General features: G+C 43.6%; 1 protein-coding gene and 1 long non-coding RNA gene across 4 annotated transcripts in view; one reads left to right on the forward strand and one right to left on the reverse strand.

Moving 5' to 3' along the window:
- LOC148182824 (uncharacterized) overlaps window positions 1–10179 on the forward strand; it is a 33226-nt gene extending 23047 nt beyond the window's left edge. Inside the window, exons 2-4 of the long non-coding RNA XR_015774143.1 lie at window positions 7143–7224; window positions 9801–9860; window positions 10079–10179. This is a non-coding gene — a long non-coding RNA (uncharacterized LOC148182824). The remainder of the gene's footprint in view (window positions 1–7142; window positions 7225–9800; window positions 9861–10078) is intronic.
- PHACTR3 (phosphatase and actin regulator 3) overlaps window positions 1–25446 on the reverse strand; it is a 99453-nt gene that overhangs the window by 34855 nt on the left and 39152 nt on the right. For all 3 annotated transcript variants that reach the window (XM_088064447.1, XM_014254098.2, XM_088064448.1), the window contains exons 2-5: window positions 12269–12430; window positions 11335–11412; window positions 7127–7309; window positions 2476–2679 (exon numbers count right to left, since the gene is read on the reverse strand). In XM_088064447.1, coding sequence (XP_087920573.1) covers window positions 2476–2679; window positions 7127–7309; window positions 11335–11412; window positions 12269–12430 — 627 coding nt within the window. The remainder of the gene's footprint in view (window positions 1–2475; window positions 2680–7126; window positions 7310–11334; window positions 11413–12268; window positions 12431–25446) is intronic.

Consider the following 25446-nt stretch of genomic DNA (forward strand, 5'->3'; position numbering starts at 1 on the left):
CACGCATTTTCTTAAGATTGCTTAAGAAGAGCTCCTGAAATCATAACCAAAGCCAGACACTGAAAATATGAGTGTGGCAACACTAAGCCTGGTCTCTTTTTCTGTTTGTGGGATGAGGAGGAGAGCATCCTTCAGTGAGGAGAGCTGCATCCACAATAAAATCTCTCTAGTTCCAAGGAAGGTCTAACATTACTTTTTTCATCTCTGAGGGGTGTTTGTGCATGTTTGTGTCCCTCCAACCCAGAACCCTTAGCAATGGCTTTACTCATCTCTATGCAGACAGGAGACAGGGTTCAAACCAGCCCAGAATTGTTTAAAATCTGGAAAGTCTGAAAGCTCAGGGGCATTGCTCCAAGAGTCAAAGTGCCTGATGTGCAATGTCTGAGACACCTTCCCACTCTCCTGCACTGATCAGGGTGGCTGCTCCAGCCAGGAGACAGCCAGGCTCTGCTGAGCAAAGATGGGGCTTGGTCCTCAAGGGAGGTTTGATTCCCTGCTACTGTGCAGATGGACAGAGCACATTTATCGTCAAGTGCCCACTGAATCATGGCCTGAGGGGATGGACAAAGCCACCTCCTGAGCCACTTCATCCTCTGTGCAGAGAGAGGGTGTCCATGTTTCCTCAGGGCAAGACCCAGGGTTCAGCTCAATCCTAAAGCAGGAAAAGAAAAGACTTTGTTTTGTCTTTACACCAGCTTGTTCCTGGAACAGGTCAAGGGCCAATTTTGTCCTCATTGCAGCTTCAGACAATATTGAGAATTTCCTGAGATCACACCTTATTTGTCCTAATGACAGATGTTCAGTGAATAATCCTGCAAAGTGATGTCTTGGCACCTTGCCCTGTTCCTTGTCTCTGATTAATTGGTCCTTGACTTACTCCTCACTCCTCTGCTGACAGCATCCCTAGCATTGTTAAGGGGGGGGTGGAACCTAAACACAAAAGAGCTTTTCAACCTCTTCATCTTCCTTTTCTTTCATAATTGCCCTTTCTCTTTCCCTACACTTTTTGTATTTCCTCTCACTCACTGACGGTATTTGTTTAATTTTAACTTAGCACTGCCCCCACATCCCCACAAAAATAAACATGTATAATCACTACTGGAAAAGGTCTAGAGTTACTGGAGTCATTGAGAAAATTAAAAGTCGTTCTTTGTGGAAGATGTAAGTGAGAATTAAATACCAAAACTCAAAATATCTCAGATGCTACAGGAAATACTTATGTTAAGCAGCAGAATGTCTGAACTCTAAATGCTCTGAAGTGCTTGGTGGAGGTGTAATCTCTATACCCTGCGTGGGTCAGGTTTCCAAATACACCTGGTACCAAGCATGGCCTTCTCCTCAGCTGAGCAAAGGCACAGGGGGCCTGGGGCTGCCTGTTCCTGTTGCAGGGTCAAAGGGGAGGCTCGAGCCTCACCCACAGCACAGGACAGTGAAATACCTGAACAGCAGCTTCTGAGGAGTACTGAAATACCATTTTGAATCCAGCTCCCACCTGAGTTATTACAGCTCTTAAGCATAGGCAAAGTATGAATTGTTTCCATGGGAAACAAATACTTGTAAGTTTCTTCACAGAGACTGAAAACCTCAATATTTTCTATAAGCCCCAGTGGTCAGGTCACAGAGCCCCTCTGATGTGTTGTTTCCTGGTGACTTTGAAAACCCTGCTCATTGTGCCAGATGATGAGTGTGGATGCAAATCGGGGCTCACATAATGGCTGTCATTTAAAAGTCTAAATATCCAACAGGTCTGACATTTAGATGTCAGGACTTGATTCTCATTTGCAATAAGGCCCTTTTAACTGCTTTTACCATATGTAGGGGCCCTGAAATTGGAACCAACTGAAATCATTCTCATTTTAGCACCCTTTCTGCAGTGCCAGAATGTTGAGAAATGTAACAACATTGGCAATACATTAGAAAATCAGGCCCAGAGGAATTGCTTTTGGAAACGTTCAGCGAAGTTTGGCGCAGAGGATTGCCAGGTGTATCACTCTTATGTGTTCTGTTAACGAGAGCAGATTTCATAGCTCTAGTTTAGACCTGCCCTAGAGAGCTAAGCCTTCAGACAGAAACCTCTGCAGAACCTTTGACTTGAACTAGTGTTTGGCTGTTGTCCTGCTCTCCAGTGGGAGTCCAGGTAATGAAAACATTTAAATCTTCCTTGTATTTTATGGCATATCGATATGAGCATGGGATTCAGCAGATGTTCGCAATTGGTTTGATTTGTTTTATGTGTTTAGTGCTACAGACTCACAACAAATAATCCTCTGAGAGGTTCAGATAAATATGTGAAGTACAAAGATCAGTGCATTGCTTTCAGGCAACCAGACGTGGTTACTGCTCACTCATTATCACTGGCCTGATTCTCAGCAGCTTGGGGGTTAAAAACAGACATGAGAAAAGGATTTGATAGTGCTGTGGAGGTGGACAGCACATCAAGGATAGGGAAATCTTTACTGAGCAGTGATGACTGACCTGTTATGCTCTTGGTGATTTTGGAGATTGCCTTAGGTGGTGGAGCTGGGAGCAATGGAGGGCTGGGAAGCTGTGCTGGGTTTCTTTCTGTCTGCTTCTGGGGAGAATCGGTGGATTCAGGTACAAGTAAGGCTTGTGGAGTGTCTTCAGATGCTGGCAGACTGGCATCTTCCAATTCTTCCGTGGGTGCTGAAGGTTTCTTGGCTAGTGGGAAGATGAGTAAAATTAATGGAACATGAATTTAATAATGATAGGCCAGGGGAAAATGCCAGGAACATTCAGGAAAACTGAACACATGGCACACAGCTAGAAACATTTCTTTTTCACAGTGAAAAAACTGTGTGAAACAGCCAACCAGCCAGGGCAGGTGAAGAATAAAATGTATGAGGATATTGAGGAAATGTTAGTTTTGATGTTCCTGAGAAAACTGATGAGCTTCCTTTACTTCTCTAAAGCCTTTTTTCCCTTTTTCTCAATAATGAGGATAGCAAGGCAAAGCAAACTTTTGAGAACTGCAATGAGTTTTCTTAGAGCACACAGCTGTGGTGGCACAGCTCCTGGGTGAGTACTCTTCTGTCTAGGAACAGCCAAAGGGCAAAGAATAGCAAACCCAGAATATTACCTAAAAACTGACTTTCCAATAGTTGATGTGTGTGTTTCTTTTCCCAGTATGATTTTTATCTTATTTAATACATGATCACAACTTGCTTCCTGAGTCTTCTTTTACTGTACCTGACTCCAGAGCTGTTGAGCGTTTCCTGAGGTTAAAGTTGATGGCCAAAAAGAACCTGCCACAAAAAAGATGAGCTATTGGATCTGAGCAGTTAGAGTGGAACAGGGAATGGGTGAAGTACTTAAGAAAAGAAATCAGTCTCCAAAGCCCTAGTCTGAGGTGGTGAATCACTGCTCATTTCAGGATTGTCTCTGCAAGGATGGCAAAAGCACTTAGCTGTGAAAGTTAGTGCAGGCTGAATCACTGAGCAGTTCATCAAATTGACCAGGCTGTGATGAGGGCACAGGGGAATAGATCCAGAAAGGCATGCAGCTGAAGCAGGACACAGGTGGAATTTCAGTGATGAAGTCCAAGATCAGCATCCTTGAATTCTGCTCAGATACAGCTGCCCTGGCAGTGCCCAGACTCACACAGAGCCTCACTGCTGGGCTTTCACTCTGTTACATGTCCTGATCTCTGCCTTGGCAGGTGTGGGGACCCACTGAGAGGCTTGAGGCTCACTCTGATCGCAGCCACAGCCAGGCTCCCTCCAAATTGCTTTTCCAGCCACTCTGGACTCAGCAGTAGCCATGAGGGTTATTTTTCCTACCCCAGAGGGGGGGAAGCACTCATCCAAATGGGGAGATCAGTATCTAAAACTCTCCTAAGCACAGAATCATAGAATAGTTTGTGTTGGAAGGGACCTTAAAAGATATTTAGTCCAATCCTCTGAAATAAGCAGGGATATCTCCAACGAGGTCAGCTTGCTCAGAGTCCCATCCAACCTGACCTTGAATTTTTCCAGGGATGAAGCATCCATTACCTCTCTGGGCAGTGTGCTCCAGGGTTTTACCACCCTCATTGTAAAAAAAAAAAAATCTTGTATTTAGCCTGAATTTTCCTTCTTTCAGTTTAAAAACATTGCCCTATGTTCTACCACAACAGGTACTATCAAAAAGTTTATCCCCATCTTTTTTATAAGCTCCCTTTCAGTACTGAAAGGCTGGAACAAGATCTCCCTCTTCTTCAGGCTGGATGCCCCAGCTCACTCAGACTGCCCTCTCAGCAGAGGTGTCCCATCCCTCTGATCCTTTCGGTGCCCTCAGGACCTCCAACAGGTCCATGTCTTCCTGTGCTGAGGACCCAGAGCTGGGGTCATGAGAGAGCTCCCAACTCCTGGGCAAATCCCACTCCTTTTGGCACTCTGGATTGTCTAACCAGACAGAGTACCTGTCCCTCCAAACCATTCTAGGGCACCTCCTAAAATCTCGCTGCAGTGGCACTCACTGCATCACAAATCTTTTCTTGACTCAGTTTTGTGCCTCATTGGGAATTCAAACTCTGTGTTAATGAACATTCAGCAGCCTCGTGCTCAGAGTGCTGCGTGGGGAGGCACCAAGGCACTCAGGCACTTGGAAACAATAGCATTGGCAAGATAATGGCATTTAATTTGTTGACAAACAGATTAATGAGTGTGCCTAGAAGGGGAGGAATGAGTATTTATCATTCAAAAGAGACAGGAAAGAATAAATATGCATCATTAACATGAGTTCTCGTGAAATTTGTCATGACAGGAAAGCTGCTGTATGGGATAGTTATGTGAATTATAGAAGGAAATCAGTTTTTAAAAAATACTTCTAGGTAAATGTCTTGTTCCAGTGTAACATCATTTGGATGTTTGTACCCAATGCACAGGAGACAAAGTGTGTAATAGAGGAAGGGAAAAATAGAGTCACTAATGGGTTACATTATAGAAAGATCAAGAGCCCCAGTAGATGTCAGGAGCTTGAGAGGAAAATTAGTCAGATTTGAGTGCATTCCCCTGAGAGGAGCAATGCTTTCTCTGGCAGTGGCTCCCCTGGAATCAGGGGGTGTCCCTGGGACAGGCAGGGCTGCTTGGCACAGCTGCAGAGGAGCAGCCACAGTGGGACCTCCATACAGAAAAGGTGGATCCCAAATACTCCCAGCCCCAGCCAGACTTTTTTGGTCCTGAGCTTCACCCTGCTCTGGGAGTGGTGGCAGGCCGATCTGAATCTTGAGCACACAAACCCATTAACAGATTTCATACTGCAGAGTGAATATTATCCTGCTGAAAGTATTCCAAGTGCTCGGCACTTGGCTGCTACTGGAGCAGAGAATTATTCATGGAGTGCCACTTGTCAAAATGCCATCTCATTACCAGGTAGAAATCCTCCCCTTGGGACTGTCCCCAAGCCCACTGGCAAGGTTAGGTGGGAAAAACTGCCCTCTTTGTGCCCTGGCTGTTCTTCTTCTGTGTATTAACATGAACATGAAGACTGCAAATTGTGTTTTCTCCTCCTTGGCCTTTATCCCACATCCTCAGGATGACATAGAACACATTGGGTACAAAGCAAATCCATTCATTTTGTTTCTAGCTGGTCACTTATTAATATAAATTTCTGGAAAGGCACCCACTGCATTAGGCCTAGATTGAGCCCAAGGGCAAATGTTATAAAAAACTCAACATTATTATAAACTTAGCAGCACACTCTGACAGTTTGGAAGAGCTTTCCCACCCAATTAATTCCTTCAGGTGTACTCACTAGAGACAGGAATACTAGGATGTACAGACAGATAAATAAGCACATAAAGATGAGATCAGCAATAACTTTTTTTGAAAGCCAGAGGCCACCAATAGGAGAGGTAGAAAGACTTCCTACGAACTGGACTAGGGAGACAGAAGAATGTAATCCCATGGTTATTTTTTGAGGAATCTGGGAAAATGACACCTCAAAAAATGGAGGAAAATAAATACAGAAGACAGGAAAGATTCTTTCAGGGAGGTAATAAAAGGAACGAGGATTAGGGAAAGAGACCTAAGAAACTGGGATGATTTTGAAAGCTTCAATACATGATTTTGAACATATTGTAAAGTAAATTGTAAATCATACTATGAGTTTATGCAGAGACATAAGGTTAAATACCTTATTAGTGCTACCTTTCCATGATAGGATGTCCCAATGGTAAGAATTAAAAGTTCAGAAAGAAATTTCATTAGTGATACAGAATTAAATGCTCCAGAGCAGAGAAAGAATAAAAGAAACCTGTAATCTGGCCAAGATTCGATCTGGTTGTTGTAAGAACATGGAGATGAAAGGGTTTTGCCTCATCTGAAGAGGGAATTATTTCCATTCTGAGGGTGAAGCAGGCAGGGGTGGGCTCGGGGAAAGCAGCTAGGGGCTGGGACCCCTGAGAAAGCAGAGCCTGAAGAGGTGGGACAGAGAACAAAAGGCAGCCAGGGAAGATGGAGAATGGTCAATCTTTACCCTGAGGCCAGGAAGATCCATAATTAGTACATGACAGTCCTCACAAACCAGGATAAATCATTATCTCTGCAGCTTTGCATTTCTGGGTTGTCAGGAAGTGAATGAAACCTCCAGCTCCTGGGTTGTGCCTGGCTGCTCCAGTCCCTAGGAAGTGTTTTCATGGATGAGCTCACCGGAGCTGAGCTGCATGAAAGGAGCTTGGTTTAGCTGATCTCTACTCCTGGTATTGAGCTTTACTGGTGTTTGCAGCATGCTGGGCACAGAGTGATGATCTGGACAGTGTGGGCTGTGTATTGACATTGTTCTCCTTAGCCATGACAAACACATTCAGGCTTGGCACAGAAGTTTAAGAAATCTTTTTAAGAGAAGCTTATTTCATCTTCACAGCAGCCACTGCTGATACCCAAGGGGCACCATGCCAAGACTGGATCATCTCATAATTCAACTAATCCCATTGTGCCAAGCTTTGTGTAATTCCTCAGCTTGGTAGAAGTCTCAAAAATCACTGCTATTAAGTACCAATTGCTAACCTAGTGTGGGACTGAGCTGAACAAGGTGCTTTGACCCTTTGATGCACTGAGATATTCGACTCCTTAGCAGAAATGTTTTTATAACGCTTCATAGTTTTTTGAAAATGTTTTATATCCAATACCTGCATCTTCTTTCAGCTCATCCAAGTGCAGCTCCTCAGCAAAGGAGGTCACGTTGGTTGTGGCTGCTGTTGTGGTCTCCTGCTGCTCCTCCTCTGAGGTGAGTGCCTGGCACACGGCTGCTGGAGCCTCGCTCTGCGTCGCCTTGGTAGCATCATCACCAGTGCCGGCTTTGCCTTCAGTATCTAAAACAACAAACCATTTAATGTCAACTAAACCATAAGCAGTGAAAGCTGAGGCTCCCTTGCTATCCCGTTGAGAAGAGAGAGTATCAAAGCTGCTCATGCTCAGGGAACTGAGACTTCTCTTAGAGCAGCACCTCATCTCTGTGTTAACCACCTTGTAATGTAAATCCTGAGCACACCAGCTCATCTGGATACAAAAACTCAGTTTTCTCAAGGAGGCACCTGTTTGGGTGGGCAAGCAGCTGCCTCAGCAGATGGTCACTGTGCTCTGGAAGTAGCTGCTATGGGGGAGATGAGCAATGGGCAGAGGTCTCTGGGAGAAGGCAATTCCTTCCTTGCATGAGCAGAGCCCATGGTGCAGCACATTCCCAGGTTGGGCTGACATGTCTGGGTAGTGTCAGGCTCTGTGCACAACTCGCTGCCATCCAGCAGTGCTGCAAAGGCTGCTCATATTCCCCACCAAGCTGCAGGTTTTTAGCACAGTTTTAGTTACTCATCTTTGAAAAGTGTGTCCTGTGTGATTGAGCTGATCAGAAATTCAAATCCCTCCTCATGCAGGCCGAGATACTGCTCCCTTTGCTTACTCTGAAAGATTTTTGTGCCAGTGATCCCTGCAGCTGTACGCATCTTGATGACTGAAGCTTTTCTAGTATTCTCCTATTCAGGTCCTCAGAATACAAACTACCCTTTTACTCCCTTGGAATTTACAAGATCTACATCACTGTTGCAAACCACAGAAAGCAATCACTTCCCTCCCTGGCCAGTTCTTCATGCTGATGGACTCTCCTGCTGTCCACCCTTCACCTCCCAGTTTGAATTTCTCAATCCTGGAAACTCCTTTCTGGAAGCTCCTGACAGGGCTGTGTTTTCTTGCAGTGATATCATTACAAGTTCCTTGAACATTGATTTAAAATAGCAACATTCACAGTTACCTCTTTTTGATGCTATTTGGACAATCTGCAGGGTAATTTCTCATGCTTTTGGGTGAGAGTATCAGATTTTGGCCCAGAGATGCTGCAGAACGGATGCAGTATTTTTGCACACTGAGCTCACTCAGTCTGCCTCATAATCACGTTTGGTGAAAAGTTACTGTTCTTAAAATAGTCCTTGCAGTAGCACAGTTGCTATGATACAGGGAAGGGGAGGGGGGAAAAAGTTCATTGCCTACATTTGAGCTCATTTGTGAAGGCAGCCTGTACATAATCGTCGGTGTATGAACCACTGCCCGCGTTGTCTGACAGGCAGCCCTTCCCCAGAGCTGTAAGTACAGATAAGCCCCATCAGCTTCGTGCTCACAAAGGGGAGAAACATCGAGGTGGGAGCTCCCTAAATGTGCTCAAGATAACTCTGCACGTTCCTCACATGCTCGGGAAAGGCTTCTGGCAGCTGTGGCACAATGGAACAGAGCCATCCCTGCAGCCAGAGACAGGGCTGCTCCAGAGCCGGCCCGGGAGGGGCAGTGACTAGCGCAGGGATGGCAAATGCTCCTGCTGGAGGATTTTGGAGACACAAAAGCGATGTTCTTGGGCAGCAATGGTCAGCTTGTGCTTAGATCAAAGTGGGTGTGCTGCTTTGGGTGCCAGTGGTATTTTAGAGAGAGTCTGGGGACAGGACAAAGCACAGACCTTAGATCCACAGGAAAGGAAAACACCAGTCCTCAGCACTCCAAGGTAACCCGGAGCAGGGCTGTGATTTTGCTGGGAATTAACCCCGCTGTGTGCCAGACCCTGCAGCATGTAATCTCTCAGGGAGTTGAGCTGGTTCTCCAGAGTGAAGCTGCATTTCAGGAGTTTTCCAAGGGCAGGTTGGCATCTGCCCTGTGTGAGCAAAGCCAAGAGGAGAGAAGGGGACAGAGTGGCCCAGGCCACGCAGTGAATGGGCAGCCAGGACTGGGGGTAGTGTGAGAAGAAAGGGTGACATAGCCTGCCAGGTTATCACCCACACAAGGACAGTGCAGTTCCACCCTGGGCTGCTCCCAGAGCCCTGCAGATCTGCACCAGCCCTGAGGAGAGCTCAGAGCCTCACGGGCCCCAGCCAGGGCCACTGCCAAACGCTGCTGACAGGCCAGGCTATGGGGCTGAGTGGGACCCACTGCAAATGCATGGGGCTTCTCAGGCTGCAGCATCATCCCTATTTATGAAAGTGAGCCGGAATCAGCTCCCTGGAAGTGAAGATTCCCTGATGGAATAGAGGGATTTGAGGATTTACTCTACTCTTTTAGCACAGTATTGCTGCTTTGACAATTGCAACCTAACTGCATAAACGAGGACTTAGCCTTGAAACTGCTGCCACTTCAGCTCAGTCCAAGTAGGGCACTAATCATTTACCGAGAATTATTTGGGTCAATTTTTTTATTCCAGCTAATAAGCTGTTTCTCCTAATATAATAAAATAACCCTGGAGATTCACAACACTCAGTAAAGAAAATAACTTGCAGGCAGCTGCGATGTCCTTCAGCTGACTGTGATCCATTCTTCCCTTTCTGGGCACAGGGAGGCACTGGAAATTTGTGTGATGTTTATAGGAGCTCCAGGCAACTTTCCTGCAGACAGGTAAGCAGTCTGTTTGCAGCTGTCTAGTTAAAAGTACAGCTTGTCCTCACACCTCACTGGACTATATTTATTTAAAGTATTTTAATTTTGTCAAAATGGTCTTGCTGCTTGGAATCACCTTTTCCTCCCAAACGTTCTTTATGCATGCAAGACATTGATTCTTCATTATTACCTCTTAATGTGCTCTACAGAAGTTCTATTTTACTGTTTTTTTGCAGAGATGGGGAAATGCATGTCTCCAAATTCATGGATTATAGGGAATTCCCTGTTCCTCATGGAGATCGTGTATGTACAGTAATGTTAATATGTTAATAGGGCAACTAATTATCTAGAATTATGAGAGACACAAAGACTTCAATGGACAGGAATTAAAAATGAGTTTTATAAGAACTTCCATTTTAAAATAAATGGATGGTTTGATAGATTATTTAACATAAAATTTAAAATATATCCAACAGAAAAAAATATTAAAATTACTTTTCTCCCATGAAAAAAAATAATCCTGTTTAAAATGCTCTTTTTCTGACTCTTCATTTGCTTGGTTTCACTCCAGTATGGCATCACTGAGTATTGTCCCATGGGTTATTTATTGGCATGGTATTTGTTTTATACAAAAGAAACTCAATTACTACTTTCAAAGAACATAACTTCTATCTGTGAGATTAATCAAACTCAAAAGGCCAGTCCTCTTTCATGACAGTATTTCTGCTATGATGTTTTCAAAGTAAAGATGGATTTGTGGGGTTTATCTCTGTTTAGGTGGAAATGGCAATTGGGATGTTGTCCTTAACATTGGGAGCTCAGTTAATCTCACAGAACAGTCACCCAGATCTGTGTCTCCCTTGAGCATCTGTCAGGGCTTTGGAGCACAAGAACCACATCCTCTGTGAGTGTTTCTGACACTTTGTCATTTTCCTTCCATGACTTCTGGTTTGTACTCAGGAAAGCTTTAAAATGACCCCACTAAATGCTTCACTTTTCCATGGGAATGAAAAGCAGGCAGACTGGTAACACGTTACATCACAAACTTGGTTTAGTGGAAGAACAGCTGAAAATATCAGATTAGGATCATTTGATGGGATTTGGATCCATAGGTTGGTCATGTTGGCTGACTGCATCTGTATGTTGAAGTTTATATTTATCCAGCTTGAGCTGGATTTCTTGGCAGAAGGATTTAGCTGGGTTTAGAGCAATTACATAAAACATACGTACCAGTTCAGATGCACCACGTGTAAACCAAGGGAAGACAGAGCTGCATTCAAGATGGGAGAGCATCAAACACTAAACGAAGTGGATTGATAGCAGCAGGGAGGAGCTTGAAGGATGACAAGCCTTAAATTCAAACACTGAGTTTTCCTTCTGTTTGTATTGAAGGGTTTTATTCCTTTCCTTGTTTATTCTGCTTTTGCAAATATGTTTCCTGCTGTCCTGAAAGAGCCTCTGATAAAAAATAACATTAAGAATTTTTACTTGCCTTGTTCCATCATCTCCAGAAGGCCTTTCTTAATGAGTTCATCCCGCCCTTGCCGCGTTGTCATCTTCTTCTCCAGCACTGCACAAAGTAGTGGCACAACACAGCAGCAGTTACCAACAGAGCAGTCATGTAACGGGGTGAGAAAGGCAACATGGACATTCCCTCCAGTCTCAGCTCCTGTGTGCTTGGAAAGGACTGCAAAGATTTTGTTTTGGGGAGCATGGATAGGTCAGCTGTTTGTGCCTCTTCCTTTGTTAAAACCACCACATGTAAAGGTGAGGTTTATGATGTGAGGTGCTGTCAGATCACTCTGAGTGCAGAGTCATGGGGATTTCAGAGCCTTCTTGCTGTTTCCTGTGGCACCTTGGGGCTGCCTTGGACAGTGTCCTTCACTGGGACACTCCCACAGGATACAGGAGCAAGAGGAGGGAACTGCAGCGTCCCATCTTAGGAAAATGCAAGTGAGGTTGTCTCTGTACAGATCTCCTGGGACATCCCTTAAGACCAGTGAGGGGATGCTGTGCTGTGTGCTGGGCTCCTTCCCCTCAGAGACAGCTGCTTGAGGGAAGGCATTTCACATGCTGCAGGTCCCTCCTGTCACTTCTCATCATGTTACTGTGACCTATATAAACTTCACCCCAAATAAAAGGGGTGACAGTACTCGGGGCCATTAATGTAGCCTATGTGGAGAAGGGACAGCCCATGAAAAGCAGTCTGGAGGCAAGGCTTGTGCTTCACTCTCATATTTTGACCTTTTCTTCTAAATGTACTATATTGTGTTATATAGGAAATCAGCCTTTATGGGCCCCTCCTAGCCTTAAACATTATTAATCTGTTGAATGCTGGAATCTCTGAATTGGGTTTGGCTCAGGTCACCTTTAACATGTCCCATGAAAGCTTTGCTGTGCAGATCCCTCTCTTGTTCTCAGCCTACCTGCAGATGTCTGCTTTAGCTTCTCATTTTTCTTTTTCCGCCACTTCCACGGTTTGAAGATCCTGCCCAGTGTTGCCAGTTTGCTGTTCCTCCTCACTGGTGGAGTTCGAATCCCTGAGACCAGGTAGTCAGAACGCACTGCAGGGGACTGCTCCATCTCATCTGGGAGGGGGAAAGAGGAAAAAAATGTGAGACAGAACCTCACACTGACTTGCAAAGGGCAGGCAAAGGTGCTCCCCAAGGCAATGGTGTCACTGTGCTCCCAAAAGCTGCAGGGAGCTGTCACAGCCTCCAGAAATGTGGACAGCTGAGAGCTCCCCATGGCTTTAGCGAGAGCAGTGGAAGTTTAACACATCTGTAAATCAGGCTCACGTGGCCTCCAGTTAATCACATAAATGTAATGCTCATTTAGAAAAATGCAGACCTTTATGAAAAGCTGAGAGGAAGCGTGAGGGAGCTCAGATCCCTTCGGAATGCCCAGCTTCCAGTTCTGCTCCTGGGTCACAGGATATTGCTGGCTTTTAAATGAACTCTTCACATGAGCTAACACAGAACACACTGACTTTTGTGAGCTAATGCAAATCTTGTATAAATTAAGAGTTTGATATGTGTAAATAAAATCTCAAAACTACTGTGAAAATTTATTCCTTGAGAAAGCTAAGGGGAAAATTCTTTCCCTTTTGTCCAGCCAAGCCACAGGAATTCAGAGATAATGCTTCAGCTGGAAAATCAATTTAGGTATTTTTAATAATTTTCCTTGAAAATGCACCCTGAGTTTTGCTTATAGACAAGTGTTGCATGAAACAATACCCAGTGAGTATTCACAGTTGTGTGCCAGCCAGTGCCATGGAGGACAGTGGGACAATCCCCTAAATGGGGTTATTGATGTCTTTACTGAGATTTGTATTTGAGCACCAGTACAGTAATTGTTGAAAGAGAAGCTGCCATCAGACCTGTTACAGAAATAAAAACTGAGCAACAATTTGTATTTCTTTTCCCAACTACCAGTTATGACTTAAATCAGGAATGTGAAGCAATGAACATATGTACATTTCCAAGTAATTTTTCTCTTGAACAACAACATTTATCATAAATTGCTTTATGACTGCAAGATCATACATATCCAGCATCTTCTAGCTTTGTTTTTAAGTTAACAGGGTGAAAATGCCTAAATCACAGCATGGAGGTTGGGATTTCCAAGTAAACAGGAAACAATTTTTGGAAGATTATTAAACACAGCAGGGGAATGAACACATTCCTCCTCTTCCATTTAATTTTCAAAATGCTGGTAATAGAGATGAATCATTCAGTGGAGACAAACTAAAAACTTGGCTGTGTGAACTATCAGAGCAGAGAAAAGCTGTAACAATTCCCCACACACATCATGCATGCCCAGTGAAATTCTCTTTCTTTGTATTGAATTTAGAGCATCTTTTTTTCTCATTCCACTGAGTTTATCTGGGGGCTTAATTTACAAGAGATTTAAAGTAGTAATATTTTTTTTTGCCTTTAAAAGCATGGTGCCTACATAAGGTGATATTTATAATTTACAGTTTAGAGGTCAGTATTAAGTTGAGAGCAGAAAACAGCAATGAGCCTCACACAGAAGGAAGGCAGTAGCCCACAGACCACAGCTGGAGTGCCAAGATATTCTGCTCCTTTCCCAGCAGCGTATTCAAAAATGAGAAGTACCACAGAAATAAGCTTTGAAGAATTAGAGCTGATCTTGATTACAGCAATAGCAATGAGAATGGAAAATGGCAGAGTAGATCTCCTATTAATTTGCTATTATGATCACTTTAAAGCCTCAGGAAATAGCATTTGGTCATTTCTTGTGACACCTCTTGAGTGGAAATAGAAATGTTCACGAAATTAGCTCATCTCAGAAGAGCTGCAGATGAGGCTGTGAATCAGAGCCCTGTCCCTGGGAGCTGCAGTGGAGTGGGACAAGCTCAGCTCAGCTGTCCCTGCTCCTTGCTTGTGAGAACTGCTGCTCTTCCCAGGCCAGGAGTTTCTCAGGCATGGAAGTGAAGATGGAACCAGAAGCTGATTTAGTGACTCTGCTATGTTTCCTTCAGGATGTAGGTGTCTGCAAAGTGGGTTAGACATCCCCCACACGTTTTAATACTGGCAGCATGAGGTCATGTTAAGTTTTTGCCAGCTAGGGGCTATGCAAAGAGCCAAGAAATCATTTGAACTCAAAGCTGTGTGTCTTCAGCAATGCTTATGGTCCCAGATATTCCCCTAAGAAGGGGAATGGGGGGATATCACAAGGACACTGAGGTTTCCCTGAGTGCCCTGTAGGAATAAGTGCTTCTGTGGTTTCCACCAGCCCTGCCAGCTGGGCTTCTTCCCTCCCTTTCTGCCCTCTTGGTTGTGGAAATGCAAGGATTTTATGCCTTAGACTTTGATGGCAGATTAAACACAGGTAGAAATCCAGTGTCAAAGAAGGAATAGCAACTAAAACATATGTTTCAGCGGAGGTTTTTGTGGGTTTTTTTAACTTTATTAATGTTTCTCATATGGTACAAGCAGTTCTTCTCACCATATGCAGTTTCTATACTGTGCATTGGAGGAGATGGACACAAATAAAAATAGATAGAGGCACAGCAAGACAGATGTCCTGAAGTCATAAATAACAAGGAAGTGGTCTCACTGGCAATGAGAATCGCAAGAGAGCCCTTAGAGCACCTCATTTCCAGTCAGTTCATTTTCTCCTGGTTGTGGGTTGGCTGCTTGGGAGATCAGAAGTTGACAGCACAAAAAGCAGTTCCCACATACAGCAGTGACTACTGGAGGAGAAGACACTCCTAAATATCAGCCAGTTCCTGCAGCCAACAAGCTGCCAAGGCTTGCCAACCCTCCAACCACTCTGTGAAACATTCAGCACATTTTTTTAATCTGCAGTCAATATTTTAATTATGCTAACTGTTCTGTGGAATAATGTGGTTACTTCTCCCAGAGCCTGACAGCCTGGGGCCAGGCCATGCAATTACACAGGGGATGTCTGCAAAATATAAACAGCCAAGAGCCAAACCATGACTCTCCCAATCAGCAGGGGGAAGTGAGCAGCAGCTTCACTTGCTGTGTGATGTGGGAGGATGAGGGACAGTGGCTATCAGGGCACAGAGAGCACCAGGTTAACCCCCAGCACAGCAAGGCCAGCCTGTGCTTGGCCCTCACTGCCCCACAAGCAGGCAATCCTCAGCCCTGTGGGGCCACAGGGTTTTGCTCTGGCTGATGCTTATTGTCTGTTTATACCAAAATCACTTTAAATTCCTTGCTGTACCCATTTGAGGGCAAAGACTTCTGTGCTGGAGCTTCAGCCCCAAAAGAAACCCCTCACGTATCACAAACTCGTCACCTGTTCCATGGGTGCTGAAGGGGTGGAAACCAACGTGGCTGTGCCCCTGCTGATGATGCTGGGCAAGTTCTTCTTACAATGCTAGCTGGGGTAATTTCTAGAGCTCCTAACAGTGGTGCAGTGTGAGTGGGTTAATGTCTGAGACATCCCCAGTCAGAGGAGGGGAGAGGTTCCAAAGTGCTGGGCACTGCTCTGCAGTGCAGCTCTGCGCTGCAGAATCAACCAGGCAACAAAGAAGAAGCAAACAAGCCATAATATTCATTACATTTGGCTCCAGGGTCTGACCCCTCAGAAAGTCTGAGCATCTGCAGCTTCTGTTTACATCAGCAGCAGTTGTGGTGAAAAACACCCCCTTGCTTTCTTCTTTAAAACATTGTGGTGCCATAAATAGAGCACTCTTCCTGCAATTCTGCTCTCTGTGGGAATTGTGCAATGATTGTGAAGGTTTTCTGCTCATAGAAGCTCTCCCATTTACACATGTCAGACCCTGCCTCCATCCCAGCCAGCCTCCCACAGAAGTGGGGCAGGTTTGCTGGGAGTTCTGTGAATGGTGTGCTGGATGTGTGATGGGAGAGTGCCCTGGGCTACCCACAGCCCTCCCTCCTACAGCAGCCGGCTCTGGTGCTGAGGTGATCATGTCTGGGTGATAACAGCACTGTTAAATTGAGCACTGGGCTCACTGAGTTGGGTTTTTCCAGACAAGCCACAGTCTGTAGCTGGATGCCTGGGTCGCTGACTACATCAACTGCAAGGTGCATTCCACAGGCTGAGGAATGGCAGCTGGGAACATCAGGGATGCAGGGCTGAGTTACACTGACCTTGCCATGCAGACAGGCTGCAGGAGACACGAGATGTCCTCCTGTGAATTCAGCAAGAAGTTTGTGGAGAGATGAAGGATGATGAATTTTAATGTGCTGGGAGTTTTGGTAACTTAAATTCATAGTAATGAAAGTTGTGCCTTGCTAAATCCTGTGTGTATGTTGGTAGGAGAAGGACCACTGAAAAATCTGCAACCTGCAGGCAGTTTAAAAATAACACAGCAGACAAGAGCTGCAGGCAAATTTGTAAGGCAGGCGTGCTCTGTTTGCTGATGAATTGGTTTGTGATGCAGCTCTGCATGTTTTCCCCTTTACTGTCATTGCATCTCTCTCTGCAACTCATATATCGAGCTAAAAAAGGAAATAAAGGTTCCCTTTGGTCCACTGCAGAGGACAGAGACAGTGAGTGGAGTCAAAATGACCTTTCTGGCTTTTGGGATAGAGGTGCCTTTACCAGCAGTAACTTTCTGTGCTGCCTGGAACTCAGGGCTGCCTCTGAAAAGGAGGTGAGGGAGGGTGACACAGGGGGAGCTGAGCTCCTGAAGGGTTCCTGTGTCCTCCTGCTCACTCCCAAACCAAGCCAGCACTTCCCACAAGCTGCTTCTTGCTGAGGGCCCTTATCCAGTGAAAGGAGCCTGCAGGGCAGGGGAGGCAGAAAGGTGGTCTTGGTTTTAGAGTAAAGATTATCCTGAGTGTTGTGAAAGAGAATTAGCAGCAGGAACAATCCCCCTTTTCGTTAGTTTAGCATCCTAAAAAAGAAAGAACTGACCACAGTGACTGAACATGCAGGACAGGGGTAAGTTGCTCCTGTCTGGAAGCTTTTGAATGCTTCTGTGTTATGTTTCAGAGAAGCAGAATTCAAACTGAAGAGTTTTTTTATTGCATCAGTTAGATGTTTCCTGTGATGGAGCTCTTCCTTGTTCTAAAAATGTTTTCTGTCACCTGCATTTCTGCAGACATGCTCTTTCTTGACTCTCTGAAAGACAACTGCAGCAGAATGTTCCAGTTTGAAGTTTCCATTTCAGTTTTTTGAACATGGACTATTTTGATTTTTGCAATTTTGAATGACTGTTAGAAATTAGAACTGAAAATTGTAAAGGAGAAAAGAAGTTTTTAATGAACCTTAAATTTATTTAAATTTTGAAGGACTTTGTATTTGACGCTATGAATGTTTCAGTATTCTTTGGGCTTGGTTTGGAAAAAACTTACACAGAATCCTTTGTAAAAGAGTAAACCTAGTTCTTAAGAATTTAGATATTTAGAAAAGCAAGGTACCTGTAGTAATTATTGAATGTAATCATGAGCTGATTTTGGGTGCACAGCTGCTTATGTGGCACAGATTGTTGCTCTGACACATCATATTCATTACACCAAAAAAACACTGAAATAAAGTAGGGAAAATTACAGGTCTGAGGTGCAAATTCAGGCATTTACCTATCCAAATTTTCATGTTTTGTATGTCAACAGTGTAATGAAAAAATGACTTGAATTCTTCTCTCTTATTTCAACCCTTTATGTTCATGATTTCCCGCCATGGATTTCATCCCTCCGAGATGAAACCTCCCAAGGAGCAGATGGAGAGTGGGCCAGGTTTATCCACATGGCACCTACGTCATTCCCTGAGTTACCTTGAGGGGAAAATCTGGCACAGTAAATTTGTGCAGGCTGCAGACTCATGGAGATCCATGAAGACAGGGTGAAAATGCAAAGATAAGTAGCAGGGAAATACACAGACAGCTCTGGGTTCAGCTTCCCCTCAGTAAAGACTGTGCTTGGGCTCAATCACTTTTATTTTTGCGGGGTGATATAAATCCTGATTAAGTTTTTATACTTCCCTGCATGAAAATGCAAGTTTATTATGTGGTCTCCAATGTCTGAGCTTCCATTTTCACTTCAGACACAAAGGTTTGCCATTTGTCCTCGTTCTAGAATTTCCACTGCTCTTTAGTATGTTAAATTATGATTTAACATTTCTCTCTAATTGAAGGAAATAAAATAAAAGCCCCAAAACATAACTTGTGGGTGGTAGGAGGGGGCTGTGCTTGCCAGGGAAGTTTATTTCCATTTTGTCATGCTGAGCCTCCTTCAAAGTATTTGGATTTTAAAACCTGGTTTCCCTGACATGAATGGGGAAACAGATTATGCTTATCAAAGGAAAGAGAGCAGGGAAGTGGCAACTCCAGCTAAATCTCTTAGATAAAAATATGATTTGTATGCTTGAGATTTGTGATTTCTTCCAGAAAACGTTCCTTTGGAAAGTTGACATATCACCTACCAGCATTACCACCAAGTGAGCCAAGGTGCAAAGAAATTAATCAGGAACTTTTCATGCTTCTGGATCACTGTGTCAAGTTCCAGCACCACTTGCTGTGATTTACAATGCACGGTGTGACATTAGCAGTTCATTAGCAAAATAGGTTTGTCAGTTTTTGCATAAAGGAGCCCACAACACGCCTTACCTGGGTAGGAAAGAGCTCAGTAACAATAAGAAAATGTGGCTGATGAAGGATTGCTGTGCAATCACTGTTAATTCAGTTACCTGAGCCTGTGCAATGTCTTTGGAGAGGGGAAAGCTGCCTTTTGCAGCCTCCTCCTCTAGTGAGAGCTGGCTCAGGCAGCAGAGCAGCATCTCCCCAGATCCACAAAAAATCCATTCAAATAAAATAAAAATCCTTTCAAATGGGCACTGCCTCTGCAGAGGGCCAGGAGCCAGGCTGTGCCAAGTCTGTCCCTCCTGCAGCTGCAGGGAGTTTGTGCCACTCGTGTTCCCAATCCCCAGGGCTGGGCAGTGTCCCCCAGGCTCCTGAGAGATGCTGTGCTGCAGGACACGGAGCCAGGCCCAGCGAGCACAGGGATGGTTTGGATGAGGCTTGCCATGCACTCAGAGCACTAAAGCTGCTGTCTGCACTGCAGGACCAGCTTTTCATCACCTGCAGTTGTTTAATTAGCTGTAGCCTTGCTGCAAACCTGTTGAAAGGATGTTTTTTATAGCATCCTCAGGGAGTCTGCAGACTGAAACACACCCTGGGCTGTCTCCAAGAGGCACCTTCAAATCCCTTCCACTGCAGTTATCCCTGACAGCAGCTGCCTTTAGAGGGACATGGAACACTCAGGGAAGCTACTGGTGTAAGGGCACTGTGTTTTCCAGCAGGGACCCACCCACTGCTTTTTCTGGGATTCATGGCCCAGGACTGATCTGTTTAGAGTTTCTCCAGTTTATGGGAGTCTGTGTCTGTCAGACATACAGTCAGCTCTCACTTTACATCTATCCCAAACTTGTCTATTCAAGAATTAATCAAATCCTCATGTCCTATGCACTTTCATGCCCTTGTAATTCCATGCATAATTTCCTTCTTTGCTCGAATACATCACAGCTCTCAGTTGGTGCTGTCACTGTTCAGTGCCACTGCTGCAGATGGAAAACACTCTGTGCTCTGTGAAATGCAAGAGCTCCTTTTGTTTTGTTTTCTCCTTTATCACTTCTTCTGCTTTACACTCTTGCTTTCCTCACATCCATTGGCAGCAAATACACCTCAGTCACCAGTCTCTGGTGCTCGCTCCAGGCCTGCTCTACAGAACAGGACAGAGTTTTGGGAGCAGGAATACTTAGACAACAAAAATCGGACATAAACCAGAGCAGCTACAGGGAAAGGTAGATGGAAAACAGGCACAGTGATCGAATTTAACTTTTGTCTAAGGTTGTGCATCCAATGTGGCTCCTTGTAAAACTGTTCTAAAGCTCTCAGTGATTTATACACTTGGTCGGTATGGAAATTGTAATTAAACCCTTCTTGGGAGGTTATTTCACCTGAATGAATGGTTAAATACTTTCTAGGGATGGATTGCTCTGCTGGATGTAACATTCTGTAAATATGAGACACATGTAGGAAATACTTAAAAGGGAACATTGTTTTTAAAAAATCATTTATTCCACTGTCTACTGGTCTTTATCAACAAGGCAGTTATACTAAATACTCAGCAGTTCTCCAAAGCAAGGTACCACAAACCCCCAACACCTTTGAAAAGACACATCTGTGCTTAAACACAGAGCAGAGTCAGATGCTACCAAGTCCCCAAGGGTGATGGCACTTCTCACCTGTTCAGTCCTGCATTAAACATCATCATTAGCATGGAACCTTCTCAAAGCTCAGGTATGGGTTTCAAAGCACCAGTCTAACCAAACTGCAGCATGCCTTCTAAAATTCAATTCTTCACTGTCCAGGGCCAAGAGAATAATTGCTTATCAAATTTACTGTAGTGATTATCACTGTTTGCCTGAACCAAGACCACAATCTAGTCCTAATGGGAATAGCAGGATCTTCAGAGCAAGAATAAACATGGAAATTACTCTAAATATGTGAAGCTGTCTCCTCTGCAGCTTTTGGAATTACTCCATTCCAGGTTGTTTCCCTCTTCTGTTATAGGAATTAGGAAAAACAAACTACTGAGTTGTAATCCCTGGCCTGTGTAAGAAACAGAAAAATAGAGAGACAGTGTCCCACATGGCAATAACAAAATGAGGATTTGGCAGGAGAACAGCAATGTGTGTCCATTAACTCTCTGTGTCACTGAGCAGCCAAGCAGGGAGAACTATGGAAGTAACTGAAATTCCTCTTGCTAATGTGATTTATTGGCTTTGTCTGCATTAGCAAGAAATGCAGTGTTAGAAGTGGGGCTGTGAGCAGCTGGTGCTGAGGACTCAACACCTTCTGGCTGCATTTGTTAAGCAGCAGTGGTGTGATCTTGTGACTCCAACTCGACAGTGAGCAAGCTCTTTCCTCACCAAGTGCAAAGGAAACAAGATTCTTCTTGATAATAAAAATTCCAGCCAAACTAAACAACCATCCTTCCAAAAATAAACTAAGAATGCCTGTGGTTTCTTCCCAGAGGATGGATAAAGATCATTATCTTACTAAATTGCAAGATTCAAAAGCCCCTAATGACACATGCAAATTCATATGACATGTTGGTATCAAAATCCACCAATGTTCATCAAGACATTGGCTCCTAAATTTTTGGTAAAGTAAAATTTCCCTTGTAGTGCATTTTCCCCTATATTAGAGCTTATCTGAAATGTCCTTACATTGCATTTTTCCATTATAAATAGCTGTGTCCAGAGTGGCAGGTACCTTCCCGGGGCTTTCCAGCAACACATTTTAACATTAATGAAATTGCTATGCATAAATTAACAATGGCAATTTCAAAATTCCTAGGATGATGCTGAGGTCATGACAGAAAAGGCAAATTTAATGCACAGATGGATGAGTTTCTTCCAGCTTTTCTTCTAATGTTCACAGTGCACTGATTTTAGTGGGGAAAGCACTCTGCATGTAACCAGAGTTGTACTGGTTTTATTAATTGGAGTCAATCTTCTTGCAGTTCAGTGCAACAACTGAGCTTTGTATTCATTTTTTAGTTCATAAAACATTCTTTCTATTCAAACTAGAAAATCGTTGCTAAAAACAATTTAGAAAAGACATCATCACCATTTATTGAAATGGTTAGATTTGAAAGAACAGGAGAGATACCTTGTCAAGACCATTTTAAATTCAAGTTTTCAAGGAGAAAACTTGTGGGTTGGTGAGGTTGTACTGCTTCCAACAACTGCAACAGCCAGAGAATAAACCTCAGCAATATGTCTGCAGATGGTCAAATCTCCAGGAATATTAGGCAGTAGTTTGGATAAGTAGGATAGTTAATGACTGCAGTGGTTGCACCTCAAATGGAAATACACAGAGGTAGAAACATATTCAAAACAGGGTCAAAGAATGCCAGGAGCTGAACTAAAATGTACTTAACTGCTGAGAAATGGCTTTTTTATAGATACATTTTAGAAGTCTACTGGTAAAAGTTCTCCCTTTAAGTGCTGGCAGGTTCCCCTAAGTTCATCCCTAAGCCTGATGCATCAACCCTGTGGTTGATGCATCAGGCGTTGTCCTGCTCCTCCTGGACCAGCCTGTGAATCAAACAGGAGAGGATGGAGCAACTCAGAGCTGCACCAGATTTTCCTACTCAGAATTTTCCCATGGCTTTGTCCAGAGCACTCAGTGGTTGGGGCTGGTGGGGTGGAGGTGGAGCAGCCTCGGTGTGCCCTGGGTTCCCAAACCCTCTCTGCACCCACGTACAGACCTTGCTGAGCAAACTCCTGCTACACACATTTTGTCTGAACAGGTAAGATTGCTCCAGTTCTGTGTTTAGAGATTTAATTTATAATGTAATGGTGTAAAAAATAAGAAAATGTGGAGAATCTACAATCTGGAGAAGTGTCCAGGGAGCACATGATAGCATTTCTGTTCTGCTGGTCAGGGCTTATGCAAAAGAACAAAACGTAACAACCATTTCCCAAACTAAAGACAGGAGGATCTCTCTTTGTACAGGCTAATTTTGTTAATTTTACTGGCCACAGATTCTAAATTCACATTTTTTTAAACCAACAGTCCCAGACAGCTCCTTGGTCTCCAGCTCTTGATTTTCATTCGGGACATGTTTTTGAGACACAAACCTCTAATGAGTGTTTTTCTAACATTTGCCTTTCATCAGCAAGAATATTTGACTTTCTTTTCTTATTTTGTTCTCCTATTTTTTTAAATTCTTAATTTATTACTCTTTACACAAAAGGGATAACCAGCTCTGTGACAAAACTATCATTTTATAACCACCACAGAACATGAACTGAATTTCTGTTTCAATGCATGAGGTTTTTATTTAAAAAGTAAATAATAGTCTTGTTCATTTCAACCATATCCTGGGCCTGTTTTTATGCCTCACAAAGCCCAAACAGCTTGGAAGGAAAACCAGCATGGAATATTTTTACCCTGTCTGACCTAAATTTATGTATGTTTTAGTTCTTCCAAGAGAAAGAGAAGTGGAATAACTACTCCCTCTTCTCAGTTTCTTTTCAGCACTCATATTTTAACTGTGTTCTCAGCTGCCTGCATGAGTCATGGAGAGCTGGAAACAAGAACCCCACACAATATTGTAATAACTGCCTCCTCAGGAGGGAGCCTCTGTGTGTTTGGGGGGGATATTACTAAAAAGTCACAAAAATCTCCTGAAAGCTTCCTTGTGCCAGAAACCTCCATGGGAACTAAAAGAGGAAATGACAATATCTTAGCTGCAAAAAGAGATTATTTATGAGTGTAATAGTAACAAAGATACCTGAGGATTTCCATACAACTGTCTTGAAATTCATGTAATTGTTCTCCAGCATTTGCAGAGATTTCAGACTGCTGTTGACTTTGTGGATTGTTTTGTGTAATGATAGTATTGAATTTCACTGTCTAGGCATAATTTGGGTTTGGTTCTGTGATGTTCCAAGAAACTGAAATCCACAGGCTTTTATAAGAACTGGGAGGGTGTTCAGTGCTTGCCACGCTGATCCACGCTATTCCAAGATAATAACCTTATCCCATGCCTGTCCCTTCCTGTACAGTGTAAGTCACATCCAAACTAAATCTGTTTGAAGCTGCCTATGAAATATTTAGGAACAATGGGGGAACTCATGGCTGAAAACCATCCTTCATTCTGAAATGCCATGATTTATTGAGAACAAGCCAGACCCCTCTTCCTTTGTCCCTCATGTCTGGACTGAGCAGGGCACGGCAAACCAGGTCAAGGATCTCGTGCAGTGAGAGGAAAAAGAAAAAAAGGTCAACTTAATCATAAACCAAATTCACTGGGGGGCCAAATGGACTCCAAGAGCAAATGCACAACAATAAAAAGATGTTGTGAAACATTAAGAGACTCTTGGTATCAAATGTTCCCATCAGCTCTACAGCATTTATAGGCCAGGGTGATTTTACTTTGGTGTGCCCTGGCTCAGTCCTGTTGGCTGGAGCTTTTCTGCCTCTATAACACAGAGGTGCAGTCCTAAATTCCTGCCCATGAGGACAGACAAGGAGTTGGTCACACTGAAATCACACCTCCCTGACTGAGACTCCTCCTTTCTCACTGGGCTACTCTTCCCCTTCTCTCCACCCATTCTGCTTTCCCAGGCCTGGTTTTTTGGTCATTTCCTCTCTGTGCAGGTCTGACTGCTCATCCCACAGCCTCCCCTCCCTGCTCAGTGCACTTTGCTGAGCCTCTGCACAGGAACAGTCTGACTTTAGTCAAGACTAGGAAGGAAAAGCCTTTCTTCTCTGAGAAAGCTTTTAGACATTACAACTATTAAGGGTTGGTTTACAACACTGGGTAATGAAGCAGAGCTAAAAATACCATATGTTCCTTTGACATTGCCCATTCATTGCTATAAATGACTGGAATTTCAGTGACTGCAGAACAAAACATGTTTTATGGTTTTGCTTTTAAGTGAAGCTGTGTATAAAGCTCTTTGCCACTTGGAATATCCCAGTGTTTTACATAAGAGGATAACAAAGTTTATTTGGAAAAGGCGGCGAAGCCTGCAGTTTGTTTTCCTCTCATTTTCTTTAATGAATGAGGAGAGATCTCAGAATGTGTGATCACAGGAGTGGAACTGGCTACATTTTCTCAGTTATGAGAAAATACAGTGAGGAATTTATTGAGTCTGCCCCCCAGAACATCACCTCTGATTGGCAATTCAGTGCACTGGATAAGCAGAAGACTTTTCAATCGGCTTCAAGCCTCCTCTGCAATCTGTGTAAATCTATTTCAGCAACAGAATGAGATTATCAAAGCATGACAGAGAACTCACACATAGGGCCAGATTGTTTGAAGATGTTTATTTTAAGTCATTTCACATAATCTAATTCACTATATTTGTTTTTTGAACTCTGAGAAGGAGAATTTTTTTTCCCTAGTAATTAAAACTCTGAAGGCGGACACTCTTGCCTGCACAATAAAATAACTTATAATATTTTAGAAAGTATTAAAAAAAATCTATAAAAACCCTCAACTAATTTCTTCTTTTCAAGTACTGAAATGATCTAATGCTATTAATAGAAGATTCTTTCTCTGTGGAAAATTTATTCTTCTATTTAAAGCTACTGGGGGAAAGCTTGAAAGAACAAAAAATTATG

Source organism: Pseudopodoces humilis, chromosome 19 (genome assembly GCF_049639895.1).
Source record: "Pseudopodoces humilis isolate 2021_Gansu_Grassland_sample_001 chromosome 19, ASM4963989v1, whole genome shotgun sequence".
In the NCBI taxonomy this organism is placed as follows: Eukaryota; Metazoa; Chordata; class Aves; order Passeriformes; family Paridae; genus Pseudopodoces; species Pseudopodoces humilis.